The 20,655-nt window shown below is 31.9% G+C and overlaps 2 protein-coding genes across 2 annotated transcripts; one reads left to right on the forward strand and one right to left on the reverse strand.

Annotated features, from left to right (window-relative positions):
- Positions 1–4,042: 4,042 nt before the first annotated feature.
- On the forward strand, positions 4,043–9,957 carry LOC106372655 (probable glycosyltransferase At5g03795). Its single transcript, XM_048742655.1, has 6 exons — positions 4,043–4,554; positions 4,965–5,206; positions 5,567–5,915; positions 6,009–9,090; positions 9,259–9,309; positions 9,454–9,957. Exons 1-4 carry the CDS (start codon positions 4,306–4,308, stop codon positions 6,672–6,674), a joined length of 1,506 nt encoding a protein of 501 aa, XP_048598612.1. The 5' UTR covers positions 4,043–4,305; the 3' UTR covers positions 6,675–9,090; positions 9,259–9,309; positions 9,454–9,957.
- LOC106370741 (putative homeobox-leucine zipper protein ATHB-51) lies at positions 6,636–18,996 on the reverse strand. Its single transcript, XM_048742657.1, has 3 exons — positions 17,280–18,996; positions 16,256–16,626; positions 6,636–8,165 (listed from the first exon to the last, which is right to left on the reverse strand). Exons 1-3 carry the CDS (start codon positions 17,395–17,397, stop codon positions 7,986–7,988), a joined length of 669 nt encoding a protein of 222 aa, XP_048598614.1. The 5' UTR covers positions 17,398–18,996; the 3' UTR covers positions 6,636–7,985.
- Positions 18,997–20,655: the final 1,659 nt, after the last annotated feature.

Consider the following 20,655-nt stretch of genomic DNA (forward strand, 5'->3'; position numbering starts at 1 on the left):
AATTGCTTTTTCTTTGAGTATGATAATATTTAATTTACTGGGTACATTACTAAGTTCTAACTTCTAACCAACGTGCATGGTATAAAGGAATAACTTTTTATCATGAATTTGAAAAAAAAAAACACATTTCATTGCAACTGATCGAATCTATTAGCACGACTGTGAGTCTGTGACAACACTACTACAAATTTTAAATCATAAAAATGCTGATATATATAATATTTACTTTTTCCACCAAAATAAATGAATCAATATTATACTTCTAGCAACAACAAGTTACATTCTACATTCAATGTTCAAATAAAGAAAAATATTAAAATGGATTGGCCATTTTGGGTGTACGGCATGGATTATAGAGCCCCATGTTGGAGGGATGCAAGTGGGAAATTTTATTATTTCAACGGTAAACTCAAGAAAGGTAACGTGTCGCTATTAGAGTGGTTAGCGGCTAAGTACTGTTACACTTATCCTCCATCCCTGGCGACTACTACTTCTCTACATGTATATTGGCTATCAAATCAACAATTTAGCAAAATATTACTAACTTGTTTGGAGTTTGTTAGATTACTATATAGTTTGGACTCTTGCTTATGAAAATAATACCAAATAGTATAATCATCTTCGTTCAGATGATTAAGGGAAATGATCGAATTTCGGTTATAAATCTGTAGTTTAAGAATTGGAAAGGATAAGGGTTACCTACCCATGTGTGTTAACTTATACCACAGTCTCATTCAATGATTGCTTCCAGGACTTAACACCTAGGAGCAAATTGATTTCGCTACCAAATCAAGGGCATGCAAAGACTTTAGGATTTGCCTGAAAAAGAGACTGTGAACTATGCATAGAGACATAGAGTATTATCGCAGTAAGACATAATGTGCATGTATTTTGTTTAGCCACTTATGGTTATTTTCATAGCTAAATCATTTTCCAAAAAGAAGAAACACCTTTTAATAGTATGTTACAATAAGGACTGGCCCTCTTTTTTATTATATTGAAATCAACACGTGCTCTGTTCCATCCCTGGGTTTACTCAAAATTTGCTACATCTAGAATACTCATTGCCAAAAAATTGTGTCAGTGTTTTTGGGTACGAATCGATCGGCTTTGAACTACGCTTATGGGGTCATAAACTAAAAATTGTTGGCTCATGATTTTTACTTAAGGCATATAAATATATGTTGACGCTAATCATTCACACGCATAAATCTTTCTCGAGGGTTCGGTTTCTAGTTTCTACTACACCGCAAGCAAAATAACTTGGCCATCACTGGATTACATGTAAGAATCACATCATTCAAATCACACATTAATTAAATAGTTATATCTATCGGTACATAGAAAATATGTACAAGTACGTACATCGTGAAATCTTCTATTTCACCGGTACGAAACCGTAAAGCTGGTGATTAACCAGCAGTGCAAATCATTAGCCGCCATACTTCGGTTTAGGATGAATGTCGAGGACAAACCAACATGCAATAACCTTGAAATTAAAAGAGACGACCTGTCATGTTTCATGTCATAACAAATTAAGGAAACAAGAAACATACTATTATACTAACCCTTGGACCAAATCCACTGGTCCTTCGTATAAAGGCCTGATGATTATAATCTTTTTAAGAAATTACGGTTTTCTAATATATAAAGGCTGTCTAAATTTGATTGGTTGACGTGTCGTTAAGTAGTGCCAGGCCCCCCTCAAGAATCATGTGTTCAGGTTTGATATATCCTCGTATTATTTTGGATTTGATGAGTTCGAATGTGCTCCACAAGAAGTAAACAACATAATGTGAAAGGACATTTACAGCATACATCTTGTCTCAAATGGGGGAAGTCCTTTTGTAAATAGTAAGTAAATACATGTCTCCGTAAGTTTCAATATATCTCTTGCATGTGACTTATCAAAATCTAATTACATATTAATACTTTTATAAATCAATACAACCCCTAATAGATTAGAACTACAAATTAAGATGATTACAAAACAAAATTCAATTATAAATATAATCATGTATATTAAACGAAAACTTAAGTAACCCCGTTTTTATAAAAATATCTTTAAATTGTAGGAGCTTCTTCTGCAATGCTTTTGTACTGCGTAAAGCTGCAGAACAACATGCATCTCTTACTTTATTTGGATTTACTTTCCTTTCTATGGTAAAGGTTCAAAAAAATTTACTGTCTTATGCAATCTGAAAAGACTTTCGTTGGGAAGAATCAACTTGCTACTAAAATAAAAATTACAAGAAACTTGTCTTTTGGGAGAGTCCAAAGGTTAAGGAAGAGAGTATTAAACAGCAGTGACACCTTCGCTGTTTACAATCTTGGTTCTGATTTACACAGAAAAATTAGTACGGAAGTTCCGGTTAGTAATACAGATTTTTGAAATCATTGTATACGCTAAGTATTTTGTTTATTCCCAGTCTACCAAATGTATAACAGTTAACAACACGGTGTGAATGTGATTATGTGATCCACACATACCATCAAACTACGTATCGGGCCGGACCGGGTATGTAATTTTTCAAATCCAAAAACCCAATCTTTGTTTCCTCTTGTATTTTTTTTTCCTCTTGTATAAATTTCGCAGGCCACAATTTATAGGAGAGTATTCTCGTTCATTAATCTCACTGATGTATAAAAGTTACCACCAAGGAAATTGACCCGGTAGGAGCCTAAACCGGAAGAAGAAAAGTGATGTTGAAAGTGGTACAGATAAATGCACTCGATTTACTCAATTTAAAATTTGTAACAAAACGAAAAGCCAGCTTGGCAAATTAGAGTTTTTGGTTTCATTTGGTTTAGTACGACACTTGTTGGAAAACCGAAACGAAATGACGTAGGAGACTCGAGGAAGAAAACAAAAAGGTTTGTTAAGATGGAAAAGAAAAGTAAAGGTTAAGTGGAAGTTAGTTTCATTTACATGCTAAACACGTGTGATCTTAGTAGATCTTTTGACTAATTAAACTCAACCGACTATAAGCTACTGAACGAAATATCTCGAAGTATGAATATTTTTTATTTATTGTGATTGCATGAAAAGTGCGGGCTCTACTGATTATGCATTCTTGTGGATGCATTGCGTATCAAAGGTAAAACATCTTATCCCCACTGCTACGTTACTATAGAATCTACCGAAAATGCCGTAAGGTTAAACCATAATATATTGTTTGCTTTTCTATATCAGCAAGTACAAATATCTGTTTACTTAGCACATTTCAACCAATATTCTTGCTTAGATTGAAGATGGTTTTACTGAGTTTTAAGCTTGAAGAGAAGACTATTGATTGAAAGAGTACTACATAGGCATAAAACATAACTAAATGACATAATCAATAGAGATTACAGAGATTAATGTAACTAATGACATAATCATAAGTGATACGAGGATACTTTATTCTTAGTAGTTCTAACAAATACTGTATACATCATAATTAATTAGAAAATTCACTGATATTTTTTAATGCATGCATATATCCTTTGCTACTCTATTGATCATGGCTTTAACTCTAACGTGAGAGAAATATATTCTTACCAAAAAAAACATATATATATATATATACTTTTCAGGATCCTTAACCGGATTTTCACGCTTGATCGATACACAGATCGTCTCATGAACTTTTATCCTGCCATCATCCAAGTAACTAAAACATTCCTATAATGTACCAATTTTCCATTCTACGGTTTACATTGAATTTTCTAGCCAATATGGTCGACAATTGCGCTTTTTGTGTGTAGAATTGTGCAAATTGGTTTTAGGTATTTTCCGTTTGTAAATATTGTAAACTGTTAGAACATTTTCATTTACGAATATCTAACAAAAAATGACAAAAAATCTTAAATGTTAATAGCTCTACTCGAGTAAAAATCAAATGAGATATTTCAAAATATTTTTGAATGAAATTCCAAGCATTTGAGATATTGACATTTGACTTGCTTTTATTTTTAGTTTGTTTTGTTATTTAATAACTTTCCAATATAGATGATCTTAATTATATACCAGAGTTTTGGTTTGATAGAATTAAGAAGTTTGGGGTAAACAAAGGAAATAGAGAGAAGTTTGCATGTGAGAAGTAAAGAGAATGTGGAACGATGACGCTTGGCACGAGGGAGCAACCACTTATTACCAAATGTTATTCTTCAATTCACCGGCTTTAAACCCTCTTGATATGCTGCAAAAACCGAAAGAATAAAAGTGAATTAATTATAAAAAAAAACTTCTTTGCTTTGATTCTTTGTCTTCTTCTTCAGTCTTTATCATCTTCTTCTAAGAAAAGATAATTAAGACAGAGAGAAATGGGAGATGCAAATGTTGATGGGAAGTGTAAAATGATGTCTGCATGTTCCTCAGCAAAACTCTTTCTCTTCATGGTTCCTCTTGTTGTCGTCTCTGGTTTCCTCTTTGTAAATCCAACATCTTTCTTGACATCTTTGTCCACTAATCAAATATCTCCTCCTCTTCCTTCTTATCCATCTCTGCCTCCGGCGGCACCATCTCCGTCGCCACCAACATCATCTTTATCAACTAACGCGGAATCTATTCAGGTTAGAGAAATCACTTAGGAATATCAAATTATTCCTTTCTTGTTTCTACATCTTCCTATCTTTGCATGTCTTTTCTTTTTAGTCTGCCTTTTAAAAATATTTATCTATTTATTTTCTAATTCTACACTACCAACAAATATTTGTTTTAAATTTTATGTTTCAAAGTCTGGGTCAAACTACAGACAACTGTTTATAATACTTTGTTAACTGTAAATTATAATTGTTTTTACTGAGGATGAGAAACGGGTCGGCAAAACCAAATTAATGAACAAAGATTATGGAGAAATGTTTTATGATATGTTGTGCGGTCGGGTGGTCTAACAATCAGCTAATTAATCAACAACCCGTTGGTGAAATTGTGTTTTATACATTCATAACATTCTACATCAACTAAATAAATATTGAAACAGGGTAACTACAATCGGACAATTCAATTGAACCCTACCAACATTGCTTCAACGAGTAGTAACGTCACCTCTACGGCATCATTGAAACTAATGAAGAAAAGAGTTATCAGCAATTTAGAGAAAATTGAATTCGAACTACAGAAGGCTCGAGTCGCCATTAAAGCCGCTTCGATGAACGATCCCCTGGACGACCCGGATTATGCACCTCTTGGCCCGATGTATTGGAATGCCAAGGCCTTTCATCGGTAAGTAAAATGATACTACTACCATCTTTTTGTCATGTTTTAATTATGATGGTTTGAAGTTCCAAAACATTTAGATTCGCTTAGCATTTATTTGAATTTAATTAAAAGTCAAAACGGATTGGAAACATGAATTTATTCTCTCGTTAATTAAGAATTTATTTGAATTAATTAAATTCTAAGCCAAACGTGTTGGAGATATAAAACACAATTCACAATTAACGTAGAGAAACGTATAGAAGGAAAAAAAACTTCTATAAATGTGCATAAATTGTTATTCATGTAATGTAGAAAAAGGTATGATACGCATGATCACGACGTGCTAATGCTTTTTTTTAATCATATTTGTCTTGGATTGGTTAGGAGCTACTTGGAAATGGAGAAACAGTTCAAAATATTTGTTTACAAAGAAGGTGAGCCACCGTTGTTCCACGATGGTCCATGCAAAAGCATATACTCTATGGAAGGAAACTTCATCTACGAGATGGAAACAAATACACGTTTCCGTACCAATAATCCAGAAAAGGCCCACGCCTTTTATTTACCTCTCAGTGTTGTCAAGATGGTAAGATATGTGTATGAACGCGACTCTCACGATTTCAGCCCCATTCGAAAAACCGTCAGGGACTACATTGATCTTGTGGGCGATAAGTACCCGTATTGGAACCGTAGCATCGGAGCTGACCATTTCATACTGTCTTGCCATGACTGGGTACGCTACTAGTATAAATTATGCATATGTGCGTGTAGGCGTTACTTGTTGTATATTAATACGGTTATAATCTTGAACTTCATTTTGGTATAGGGTCCTGAGGCAAGCTTTTCTCATCCACATCTAGGACAAAACTCTATACGAGCTCTATGCAATGCCAACACGTCGGAGAGATTCAAACCGAGAAAAGATGTCTCCATACCTGAGATCAACCTACTAACAGGTTCCTTAAAAGGACTAGTCGGTGGCCCATCACCTTCCAGCCGTCCGATCCTTGCCTTCTTCGCAGGAGGTGTACACGGACCGGTAAGGCCGGTCTTGCTCCAACATTGGGAGAACAAAGATAGTGACATTAGAGTACACAAATATCTACCTAAAGGAACGTCTTATTCGGACATGATGCGGAACAGTAAGTTCTGCATATGTCCGAGTGGTTACGAGGTTGCTAGCCCTAGGATCGTCGAGGCGCTTTACTCGGGGTGTGTTCCGGTTTTGATAAACTCAGGTTACGTTCCTCCTTTCAGCGATGTGTTGAATTGGGCATCGTTTTCGGTTATTGTTTCCGTGGAGGACATACCAAATTTGAAAACGATCTTGACGTCGATATCTCCTAGACAGTATCTAAGGATGTACCGGAGAGTGTTAAAGGTTAGGCGGCACTTTGAGGTGAACTCTCCGGCTAAGAGGTTTGATGTGTTTCATATGATTCTTCATTCTATTTGGGTAAGGAGGTTGAATGTGAGGATCCGTGAGGTTTAAGTTTACGGGTGGGCTTGTAGATTTTTGTTTGTTTGGGGTGTGAAATGAAAATAATCGAAAATGTCAGGGAAATTGTTCTTGTGTAAATGTTTTCATGTCAAATAAGCTCAGTGTTTTTCTTCATTAATTTTGTAATACATAAATACTGTTTTTTCTTATTTATTTATTTATTTATTATTTACAAATAATCAAGCGTCAATAGGAAAATTCGAAGAGAAATCTAGCTGAAAATTTGATGTTTTATTTGAGTGAATTCTGTTTGTTAATTAATTACATTGTGATTTGACCAAAAAAAAATTAATTACATTGTGCATACATTAAGTTTGGGCTCAGCTGATCTAACCTTCAGATGGGCCAGAACCAGCAGCACTAGGTCCATGAATAATCAATAGTGGCAGATTCGTTATTTCTGTATTTACTTGAGAGCTTTAACGTCATCAACGTATTCGTGAACGAGGCCAGGTTTGAGCCTCGGGAGTGGGAATCTTGACGACGACGGGGCATCAGCAGAGAAACGATTATGACCATAGTGAACAATTTAATTTTTATCTATCTCCTCTGCGTGTACTTCTATATTGTTTTGTCGGGTTCTTGAAATTGGAACTTATCTAATAGTTGCGAATTATTTGTTATGATTTTATAGGGATTCACGCGTTGGGTCTAATATTTTGATCAGTCTGAGACAAGAACTAGATTATATTTGATCCGACCTGAAGTACTTTGCTTTCTGTCCACAAACACATGGCTCTCTATGTCAAATTATTTTACTACAATAATTGAGGTTGTTTCAGACGTCAAAGGACAGAATTTTAAAAATTAACTCATTTAATTAAGTTTGAGCTTAATTATTCAAAAGCTCAATTTTAGCTCAAAATGGATATCATAGATGATGATAAATATATATATTTTTAAAGAAGATATAGTGAAGATCTTTGATTCATCTTCACATAAAAATCAGAGCAATGATCTTATGCGGAGAAAAGTAATCTCTGATACCAATAAGTTCATTGTCTTGGGGTGCTTGATGTTGACCATCTTAAATTATACTAGCTTGTTTTGTTTAGACATTCTTTTAAGATTGTTGGTCTTGTGACCCAAGGCCACCGATTTGCCCTAAGTACACTGATCTTCTATGAACCAATTACAGATCCCAAATATGGCTAGGTTTTAGGACACAAAAACATTCCATTCATATGATAAAATCGTACAATGCGCAAAAGTCTGCCTTAGTCTAACATTACTTAAAATTTAAAACTCCAACAAATCTTAAGCTTGACGTGAGTCTCTCTCGCTCTCCAAGATCCGAAACACCTACCATGGGTAAGGCTGTTGCGATGATAACGGGGGCCAACAAGTTGAAGCAACACACATTGGATTATTGTATTGATCAGTACCGTAAATTTGACTCCCTCCGGCTATTTGATTGTTGTTCAGATTCATTTGCCTCTTCATCAAATGGTCTTTTAGTATTACACCTCTCAGATTCATCACCTGCGTCACAAAATCAAAAACTAAAGGGCTAAAACAACAAAGGATGAATAATTTAGAAATCACATTGGTGTATCTCAACCGAATATCTGATCATTATAAAATAAGAAATTTTGAAAATGTAGTGAAGAAAAAAAAAGAACTCAAAAAGTAGAGAGATAAATGACGGTTTTAGTTTGAGAAACTTCAAAAAAAAAAAAAACTGGAGATCTAACACTACTAAAAGCCCGATATACTGAACAGAGAGCTATGACACGTAGGATAGTTTATTCGGGCCAATCAGAAACATGTCTTTTGCCACGTCAGACAGACCTTTCATTATTTTACGTGTTATTGGGCTGTGTCAATGAAAGCATAATCGGCCCGATAACTCTGAGTTCCGCTAACCACGGCTGCAGCAAAGAACGGAGTTCGTCTCTTCTATTCGTTGTGACGGCGAGGCTGTGACTTTTGCAATTCTTCTTGCGATCTGAAACAGTCATTAATGGCTTCATGATAATCCAATTGATTCGTTTCTCCACGATTCATCTTTAATACTTTGCTTAGATCTGAAAGGTGGTGTGTAAACGATATAAATAGAAGTGAGTATTGATCTTCTTGAACTCATCCTCTCTTCGTATCTCTTACAATATACTAATTCACGGTGTTAATGTAATCCTAACGCCGTTGGTAACTGTTTCAATCATGTTGCTTCCTCTGGACCGATGATGATCGCGAACCTGAAACGAGCTCTTCGGGTGTCGTGTTGACCTGTAGCGGAGCAGGAGCAGTATGTATCTCCGAGCAAGCCACACAGCAGGAGGAGGAGACAGTTCAAACATGTCTTCTTCCATGATCAAGAGACTCCACCGTTGATGCAACAGCAAAGCGGTTTGTTAGGAGATGGATTATTAAGAACGACGTCATACCAAATACCAGGTTTAAACTGGTACTTCTCTTAAATCGATCTGTGGTCTGAAAAAGTTTCGGGCAACAGTGATAAGAGTCGGATTTTTATGGATTGATGGTGTCGTTTGCATTGTGTAATTTAAGATTTGTGTATATATTTTGGGTTAATTAATTGATCATAGGGAAAGTGTCTTTTATATATATATAGATACAGAGCATCATGGAGAGTGCATAAAGAATATTCAGAATACGGAAAAAGGTATGGCTCTTTGTAAATTGTTAGAGCTGTTGTGATTGATTTTTTTTAGATTCGAGAATTTTGTCATACGTTCTCCTGCAACTGACATGTTTGATTACGATGGGTAAAGGTATAAAGAGTAACTGACATGTTTATGTAAAGCAGATCACAAGAGTATGAAAAAGGCAAGAGATTGTGTATGATAGAGTCTGGTGTACTCAGGTCGAAATATCTGGTACATCAAGCAAGCTTGGGAAAGGTTAATTGCTCGAGCCTCAGAAGAGTGTGATGCCATACGAGAGTCTCATTTGTGCCTTTGTTATCTGGAATTGTACACAAACAGAAACAAACACACTTGAGAACAAGAATCCTCAGCAATTTGGAAGGGGCTCTTTACAAGGTTTTAACCTGGCCAAAATTCATTCCTTCGCTCTTGGATGAGATTAACTGGCAGAAGAGAATATGATGGAATCTGTATATATTTCCGTCTGGCCAGTTTCGTCAATAACCACACACATTATTCTTTGTCTTTAAAGTGTTACCAATGCGATGATGACTTTTGGTAAGATATTTGATGCATCCTTCTATCTTTTCTTTTTGTCAATCTTATGAATATGACATTGTTTCTTAGTTTTGCAGATTTATAAAACTCTTAACACATTGCTTTTACATATTTGATTTTTGTCTCTTGCTTTTGTAAGTTTTATCTCCGACTTGCAACACTACAAACCAGCATTAAGACGCCAGAGGCATGGTTATTATTGGTCTCAACACCGAATGTTCAATTCATCCAACTTTATGTGGATTCTTTCAAGTCGTGCATGCTTACTTGGTCTGCTTCTTTATAACATGTGATCTTAACGTCAAATCATTCGTCTCTGTTAAATTCTCAGCCAAATATGTAATGATTGAGCTTTTAGATATGAACTACAAATAATAATCCTATGAAGTATAGTACAGCAGCGATATGACCAAATTTCATTTTATACTTGGTCCACTCATTCTCTGGTTTCCAATTTGAGACTCTATCAACCATATGGTCAAATGTGCATACAAATGGGGAGTAGTATTTTACGGTTTATTTGGAGGAGAGCAATTTGTCTCCAAAGTTCGTCCCTAAAAAAAACAATTTGTCTCCAAAAAAAGATATAACTAAATCTTTATGTAACATATTAACTTCCTTGATCATGACATATGTCTTCTCAAATTCGTCTCCCTTCTCAATGCATTACGTACAAAGAGGCTATAGCTAATAAGTAATAACTCGACTAGGATATGATACTTCTTTTGTTATGATAATTATTATTGGAATTACAAAGGTCCAAAATCCGGCAAAAAAATTGAAATTGGTTTTCTCAAAAAAATAAATAAATTGAAATTTGTTATTTTCAAGTCGCCATATTCATCTGTTATTTTCAAATATACATATGGAATACACAGGTGGCACTGTACATGTGATGTATGGTTACATATTATATGAATTCGAGTTTTTTCATCTATTATTTGTTGAATCAATTTAATTGGTTATACATTTTACAATATTTTACATCAAAACATATATAAATAAGATAAACAAATATTTATATAATGGGTCCAATTAGTTGAAGCTTTTTATCTAAAAGTACGAAAAGTTTTAAACCGCTGATTTAAGAAAAAAATAAAACATAAAAATATAGGGTTGTAGATTTAAGGGGAGGGTCCATTAAACAACTTGGATACAAATTAGAAACAAAAACCATAATCAGTTTTAAGTGAAATGAAACATTTATATAGTTCAACCAATTAAACACCATAACTAAAAATTAATAATAATTAATAATTTTTGTTTATTCTACTCATCACCTTATATATAATTTATAATAACAAAAAATGAATAGAAAATTTTTTGAAATGTGCAAAACAGAAAGAATGAATAATTTAAAATGATTTTATAATTGTTTGTCTACTTATATTTTTATAATAGATTATAATCACTACTATATAAAAGAAGCTATTTTTGGAGCTTCTAAGGGGTGCCACGTCAGCATAAATATTCTCATCCAATCAATGAACCATGTCATTTTAAATTTCATAGATTATTTTGCTTCTCCAAAAATACAAGCTATGTTCTGACTAAATTAAAACTCATTTACAAAAACCCAACGAAATCATTAAAAATCTCATCTAAAGAAAGGCCCATGCCGACCCTTTATCTTCCTCCTCACCTTGGAAACCTATTTTAATCTGTAAGCAGAGACGACAGCTTCGGAGACGGAGCTACAGTTCTGTCTGATTGTGAATGTTGTGTTCCTTGCGTACTGATGAGGAGTCGTGGTGAGACAAGAACAGTTCTTTCGAACGTAGACGTCACCGGAGGTTATATCGGCTGTTATGTCGGAGGGTAATGCGTCGAACATGCTTTGGATTATGGGGAAGGTTTTGGTTTTTGTTCGGTTTGAAAGCGAGGAAAGAAGTGCAGAGATGGGAAGTGTCGGAGCAGTTCATCGGCTTCGAGGAGGAGAGGAGAGGTAAGATGAAGAAGGAAAGAACCTAGAAAGTAGAAGTTGCTAGAGTCATCGAAAGGTTTGATTTTTCTTAGGGATTAAGAAGAAAGATTGTTGATTTTGTGAAATTGAAAGGTGAATCAAGATGGGTTTTGATTGGTTTTGTTAATGGAGATGTGAGAAAGAAGTTGAAATCAGATGAAATCTCAGTCATGGGAGAAGAGTGAAGCTCACAGTTTCTGAAGGACTTTTTGATTAGATATTTAGTGTATTTAATTAGGTTAGGTGTTTGTTAGTTTTGTACCTAATACTTATGTTGGATTTATATTATTTTTGTCCGAACCTCAAGATGATTTAGCTACAGTTTAATTCCAATTGTTAATATAATTTATAATTTATTTGTTTAGCAAAAAAGCCACTCTCTATATTTATAAAGTTGTTTTCAAATTTGAACACATGTTTTTAAAATTAGATTTGGCAGTATATGATATATTCTAATTTCTTATTGATTTCTCTATTTTACCACATAATTAAAAGAGAAAATTGGCGTCTATATCATATTTACTTCCCCAAACTAAGCGCATACTATAGTTTACGAAAACATAATTTTTAGGACCATTTTGCCCCTATGCCGCTAACCAAAACAGTGCAACCCTAGCTGACACACTACTCCATTTTTCAGACAGCATCGCTTCCCGAAGATGCTACTTGCTGTGAGAACACATAGCTTTAATCTTTATCATATGAACAGTTTCTGCAAACTCCTGAAGATTGTACTAGGTGTTCTGAGATCAAAAGTTGGTACGATAAATATGATGTAAGAAGAGATCAAGGGCGTTTCAACATATCAAAACTAGATTATGCAAGATATTTGGGGAAATACAGTGGGGGAACAGGCGACTGAGTCAAGTGTTGCTAGGACCGGCCAAAGCTTACTTGGAATTTATTCTGATCCGGAAATGGTCTCAATTGGAAGTGATGCTACATTCATTTCTCGAGACGATGATAACGACATGGAACTCAGAGAACTCTGGAGCATGTAAATTTTTTAATGTTTCTGTCGTAGAGGCCACACTTCACAACGTGAAACTATGTATGATGTCTGAACTACAAGAGACATGTTTCAAATTTTCTGCAAAGTGGATTTATGCAAAATCATGACCAGTTGATACAGTCTTACATGGACATACAAAGCCCAAATCATGTCGGCTGGAAGAACATGGGATTTTTCATGACCATCCATTACCATATAACAGATAAGATGGTAGTCAAAGAGTGTCAACTGAAATCTCCTTTGGCTCTACCCTCCCCAGTGATTTTATGTAGTAGGTTGAACATAAGCAAAGTCAGCTCAAAGAAATGGGTTGAAAGAGTTGAAGATGAGGATGTACGCTTCTCTGTACTTTTGGATGTTTCCTCTCTTCGATTGCTGCTTTCCTTTTCAGTTAGATCTTTAGTTGTACGGTACTATTTGTTCTCACGGAAGCAAAAAAAACAATATGGTGAAAAATAGCATCAAAACTTCCAAACTCGCCATGTCATTTAAAGTCAAAATGAATATTAGCTGATTTAAAATCAAAAACGAAATTCAAATTATTATTATCTACAGTTGTAATAAAAATATCTATAGTTGTGTACTCCAACTTATAAGCATAAATATATAATATTTAAAAATATAATTGTGTAAACAACATTAATATATTATATACATTTACAAACTCAACTAAATAAATAGCTACTAATAGTTAATTTTAAGAGTTTACTTTTATTAATAAAAAGTGTGAAAATGATACATCATATTTAAAATATATACTGATAAAAAATTCATGATAAATAATTCTATTTTAGTATTCTTAATTATTATAAAAGATAAATTAAAATTTTAATATAATTTGGCCTTTGAAATTTTGTTCAAAATGGTGCAACACCAAAATTAAGTTGTGTCTTATTCCCATGTATTACTCGATTTTTATTCCAAAAAATTTTCCAAAATAATTTCAATTTTATTTAATTAATAATTGTTAACAATACTTTAAACTTATAAAAAATTACCAATTAACCTTAACTATTTTATGTTTACAAAATTTCCATAAAAATATAATTTATTTATATTAAACATTTATTATTAAAAAGTAAAATAGTCATAAATATATAAAAAATATCATATTTTGGTTCAAATAATGTATTTTATAATGAATAATGAGTTTTTTAATCTTTGATTTTAATAAATCAAGCAAAATGTTTTTATAAAATCAGTCATTATTTTATCATTTGGACAATACTTTTCTGATTTTGTCAGTTCTATAAATGATTTATCGGATTATTAAATCACTTATTTTATTTATTTTATATTTTATGTTTATTTTTGGTATTTTTATTTGTTTATGCATCTTTATTTAAAATTATTAAATATTCTCATATGGAAATCATATTTTCATGTTATTGTATTATTTTTAAATTTAAATATTTAAGTATCACATAAAAATGAGGAAAAATATGAAATAAATATATTTAAGATTTAAAGTATTATTATATAAATAAAAAATGTTCAACTCTTAAATAGAGTAATGACTAAAGTTACTCTATTTATGAAGTGGGATTAGAGTTTACTCCAAACATCAAAAAAATGATGTAGAGTTGGAGATTCCCTAACAATTAGGACCAAAAAAAATCATCAACAATTGCTTTATTAAGTAGAACTAGAGTTTGACCCGTGCATCCGCACGGGTGTTTAATTTAATAAAATAGACATATAATTTTTTTTACAATACAAAATATAATAGTTGTACAAACATACATTCATATGGGTATTTATTCGATTTGTAATTGTGATAAATTGACTATTTTTACTGTATGTAATTTGTTGATTTCTCATATTATGGTAGAATACAAAACAAATTAAAAATATATTATATAATATATTTGTCGATTTATATTTTTGACTACAGTAACCATTTTGATGTATTTATTTCTAAATTAGAGAACCAATTATTATGTTTATATATATTAATAAATCTATATTTTAAAAATTAAATGTATCATGTTTTAGTAACATAGATATATATGTCTCTAATTTTTTTATATGCCAAATAAATTTCACTTTTATTTTCATTTTTGAGAAAATATTAAATTGAAATTTATTTGTTGTATTTTTATAATTAAATTTATATGTGTGAATTGTATTAATCATCAAATTATTTAATATATATTTTAAAAATAACTTTATATATTTTAATAAAAATATCTATAGTCTATATTTTGCATGTGAAATAAATAATGATATATATGAATATATCTATAACATTTAAAGTTTGTAGATACATTTTAAATAATTTTTTTTTAGTTTTATTGTAAAATTTGGTTACAGAATAATCTGGTTAGAAAATAATCGTAAGTTTCGTACGTTTGGTTAGAAAAGAATTTAACAAAATAAATGATTTGTAGTTAATCAATTAAGTGTGAAGTTTGGATAGCGAAAAATCTAACAAAATAAATGATTTGTTGTCAATTAATTAATAATTATTAATTAGGTAGCGCATGTAGTTATTAGAATGAAAAAAAAATTCTAATACTTACTTCACTTTTAATAATATAGATATATTAAAATAGATATTTTGATTATATTGAGTATATGGAGAGCGTAAAAAAGATATAATATTCATTGAACAAATAGACGATGTTTGTATATGTTTTCTTAGTGTTCATATGTTGATCTCGTGTGGTTAAAATGATTTTTTTCACTTATTACGTCTTTTTTTTTTTTACACTATAGTATAAATATATATAAAAGTTGGATTGTAAATTACAACTGATTCATGATATGATTATTAAAGTACAAACTAATTAATCATCTTCTTCGTGAAAAAAATTGTCTCAACTGATTCATGTTTTGATATTCCTTATTGTTTAGATTTGCTTAAATTATTGTTGCCATGTTTTTAGTTAAAAATCAATTTAGGAAAATGCATTAATAAAAGAGGAAAAACAAAGAATATCTATTGTTAGGTATATTAAATACTGCAATGGCATTCTATTGTAAATATTGTGCAAGTTTAAGGGTTAGTTTAATTTTGTACTTCTCTTTTAATAGATTAGATTCTTCTGTTGTCGGTAAAAAAAAATCTTTAACTACTTTTCGAGCTCAAATTTATAGATCTTTAGGATAAAGTTACCAAAGAGTGTCATATATTTGTGCTAATTTAAAAAAAATTATATAACCATACAATCCGCGCGTAGCGCGGACACGAACCTAGTACTCTTAAAGTTATATGGCAATCCATGATTTGCTTACTTTTAGTATGATTTCTAATGTAATTATTAAATAAACTATATTAAATAACTACTAGTAATATTTTATCTATCAATTACCTAGGTGAATATCTAAAGGGAGACGGATGCTCTAAGATCCCATGATTTTTTTTTTAAATGGTGCATATATATACCACATCGTGCGTTGTCAAAAAAAAAAATATATCTATATATACCTCATCGTGTAGCATTTGATTCTGTCTTGAAACCACGTCGTACTCTTTCCTTAGCGAGTTGTACGACTCCTCGAGATGCTTCACCCTCCACCGTGCACGGCGGTTCTGGAACCAAACAGCTACCTGACGTGGCTGCAGACGAAGCTCCTTCGACAGCTTCACCTTCCTGTCTGAATCAAGTTTGATATCTTCTTGAAAACTCTGTTCAAGTGAAGCTAATTGTTCAGTCGTTAGTTTCTGCTTCTTCTTTATCATCTCGTCGTCGTTACTTGGATATTGGCACGCATTGGTGATCTTTTCTGATGATTCCGGTACAGAAATAACCGGTCCGGTTTGCGTAAGGACGGGCGTAGACGAATTTCCTGGTAAAACTTAACAACAAAAACAAAGAGAACGACACAAACGCTCAACAATAATAATTTCAAATACAATACAAAAAAAAACTTTCCAGTTTTTCTTGAGCGAGAAAACGAATCTCAAAACATTTGAAAAGCGACGTTTCTACTTTTGAAACACTGAGCATGGTTCCAAGAAAGTCATAAGAATATCGGTGGTCTATATCCTACTTCTCATAAGAAAAGCGTGATAATTCCAAGATTTTTAGAATTGCAAAACGTTTTTCCCGTTCCCTCAAAAAAGTCATATACTGGAGTACTGTATAAAATCGAATCTTTTCCAAAAATGGAAATAGTAGGCGTATTTCTCTGAGTCTCTCATAATTAAAATTAAAGAAAATAATAAAAAGAGGAAAAATGGTTTCAATTTTAAACATTTTGAACAAATTTTGAGAATTCTATTATACAAGTGTCATTCAACTGACCATTCATATTTCTTTAATTTTCTTTAAAAAAATCATAAAAATAAAATACTAATATTTTCTTTTTAATCTCTCGCCATTAATGGTGCTACCTTTTCAAAATTTAATGCAAACCTAGCTATATTTTGGTGGAAATTTTAAAACTCAACCGGAATTACAACAAATCCACAAAAAGATGGATATAAAGATGCATGTGAATGAATATACCTGCATAAGGATCATAGCTGAAGTTTTGGAGCGAGTTGGATGAGTTAGACTCCAGCCACTGAAGTGGCATAAAAGCAACTCTCATGTTTTCAACATTGCTCGTCGTTGACCATTCCATTTCCTTTAGTCTTGCTGTTCTTGTGAATCTAATAAAAAGACATGATAAATGATTAAGAGGAATAGATTTTAGGGTTGTATACTACAGACGAATTTTAACATACAAAATTAGGGTTTTGGTGGACCATACGAGCGGGTCAGGCGTGACGATAAGTTTCTTCTTCTATACACTTTTTTGGAGGTGCAACGAAGTGTGAGAGCATGCAGTGAGAAAGAGATAGTTATACACTTATACTTATATTGAGATAGAGGTTGAGTATGGAGATAGAGGTAGAAAGAGGGTGAAGTGTGATTTTTTAGTCTCACCTTGCACGTCATCATACGTCATCTCCCTAAGATTTACGTAAGATGATATAGTTGTTGAATCTTACTTTTAAACTTGGACTTTTATTGATTTTGCCTTGAAAAGACCACTAGTAAACAAAGCGGATTTGGTGGCTGAGATTTAATCAACGTTATTGAACGGTTTATATAGTTATGTATTTGCTAAAGTGCGTTTGCTAAATACTCCTTATGTTTTAAAAAGAATTAAAAATTTGTTGAAAATATAGAAATTTTAAATTTTCAACGCATTATTTAATACTAAATTTTTGACTTCAATGGTAATTGTGTTTATTAAAATTATATCGGTTAAAAGTTATGAAAAATATTTAATTACAAAATAATAAATTAATAATCAAAATTTAATACAATATATTTTTAATAGGCGTAAAAATTCTAAAACATAACACATATTTTTTTGAAATAGAAGGAATAATAATAACGGAGAAAGATTACATTTTTATTGCTTATACTTAATTACTGTTAACGATCTCCCTACTGACGTAGGGGAATCTACGATAACACAAAAATCTTATTTAATCTAAAAATATATAAAAATTAATATCTTTTTTTAATTCGTTGAAAACACCAATGTTCTAACTGAAAACCAGGAATATAGACAAAACTCTTCATTTGTATTAACTAAATATATAAAATTGAATATAAACTTAAGTCTAAAATGCTATATATAAAAAAACCATGAAAACTTTAAAACAATAAAATTAATTATCATATTCAATATTAAACTAGATAATAATAATGAGAAAATCTTTTAAATATTTTCTCTGCATTATTTTCTCGATTCGCCCTAGAATCTTAACTGTGGTCTTCAATTGTTTTTTTTTCTTTCTCTTCCATTGATGAGATTTAACATCCTTGATCTTCCCGTAAGCAAACAAAAATCACATGTGGAATACATGAATTTTGTCCACGAATTCAATCATCTTTGTTGAACCTTCTCTCTTCACAACCCAAATCCCCCACAAGACACGTAACTACTTCAATTTTTGCTTTGATGTCAGCCACCATCACGTGATTTGCTTGTATTAGAGCACTATTTTCCATGCTTATCACAAATGCACTATCTTGTATGGAACTAGCTGAGTTGGAGTTATGGACGCCTTCATGCACGACGATGTCTTGCGGTACTTTATATTTGATGAACTGTGCATAGTCATTATCATAAGTATCGTAAACCGGCTGTCCAATAATCTCTATGTAACTGTTTTTTTAGAACAAGTCCTCCATGATTCCATAATCAAATTACGATAACTACAAGAATTTTATTTAGTTTACTAAAATTAAGAATAAAAAGAAATTCTTAACTTTTATTAATTAATCAAATATACAAAACTGAATACAAATTTAACACTAAATATATATATATATATATATATATATATATATAAACCCATAAAAATCCTAAAACAATAAAAATAATTATCTTATCCGTAATAAACTAGATTATAATAATAAAAATATCTTCTAAATATTATCTCTACATCATCGCCGCCTACTTTTATTCTTTAGGTCACCAGTTTTGTAGACAATATCTATTGTTCAAAAGGAAGAAGAAAAAAACAATATCTATATATACATAGTATATACATATATATATATACTTGATTAGAAAATCTATATAGCAAAAGCATAGGCAATATAGATTAACTATATATAGAGAGAGATAGAGATATACTTGAAAGCTCTTCTAAACCTGATTAGCATTTACATAAACCTACTTGTGGGCTTTAACATTTTAATCACATTCCTATACCTAGTTGTAGACATGGAAGCGTAAATGTAGTTGAAAAGAAAATTGATTTATTCCAAAAAAAAAAGAAATTGACGGAACAACAATCATCTTAGATGGCTGTCAAAAAAAAAAAAAAAAAAAACAATCATCTTAGATGAACTTTTGTAACTTCTACATATTTAATACAGGGTGGGGGCATCAATGGTCAAAGTCAAGGTTAAAATAAGTGAAATGGTCCCCTAACAAAACTCCATAGAAACTGACAACATGACTTCCCTCTCTACTTTCGGTATCATGCATATAAATAGATATGCATCCATTTTAATTAACAATAAGATTTTGTATTCTTGCTTTGTCTTATACAAACACACAACTGTCTAAATATCCCAAAAAATTATAATGCAAAACCTATGTTTGTCACTATTGGTAACTCACAGAAACGTTTATATGTGCAGTTACCTGAAAGGCCAAAAGCTATGACAAACGTACATATGTGCAGTAAGATGAAAGGCCAAATGCTATGGTAAACGTACATATATGCAGTAACATGAAAGGCCCAAATCTATGATAAACGTACACATGTGCAGTAGCCTGAAAGGCTAAAAACAAACTTTGAAAGCAACTTTTGAAAGTGAAGAATCAACACAAACAGCAAAGTAGATCATCTATATAAAGAGTGTATAACCGATAAAAAAATTAAAATATAGCTTTACACATTTAACAAAAAAAAAGCGAATAATGAAATTTTTGTTCCCCATATATTTTGATTTAAAACACTGTTTTTTCCTTACTTGCCAGTTGCCACGGCCCTTAATTTTCTACGCTAAGAACCGAAGGTAACTGATTGACTGGAATCATGCTTGGTTAACGATTACACGTAACTAGATAGACCCCTCAAAAGTACAATAATTAACATTTTGATGCCATACGGTCAAATAAATAGATTTAAATTAAAATCCCCATAAGAACTTTTGGCAGAGTTTGATGCATGCATTAGACAAAAAGGAAGCCCCCAAGAACTAAGATCTCAGAAGGATCAGGAGAATCCATCCGTTGTCATTGTTTTGGAAACTTTTCAGAAATAATTTAGTAGTTAGAACAAATTATTTATAACTCTATTTTCCATTATTATCAAGTAATATCAGTAAATTAATATTTAGATATTTTTAAATTAAGAATGTACAG

Source organism: Brassica napus, chromosome A10 (assembly GCF_020379485.1).
Source record: "Brassica napus cultivar Da-Ae chromosome A10, Da-Ae, whole genome shotgun sequence".
NCBI classification, from domain to species: Eukaryota; Viridiplantae; Streptophyta; class Magnoliopsida; order Brassicales; family Brassicaceae; genus Brassica; species Brassica napus.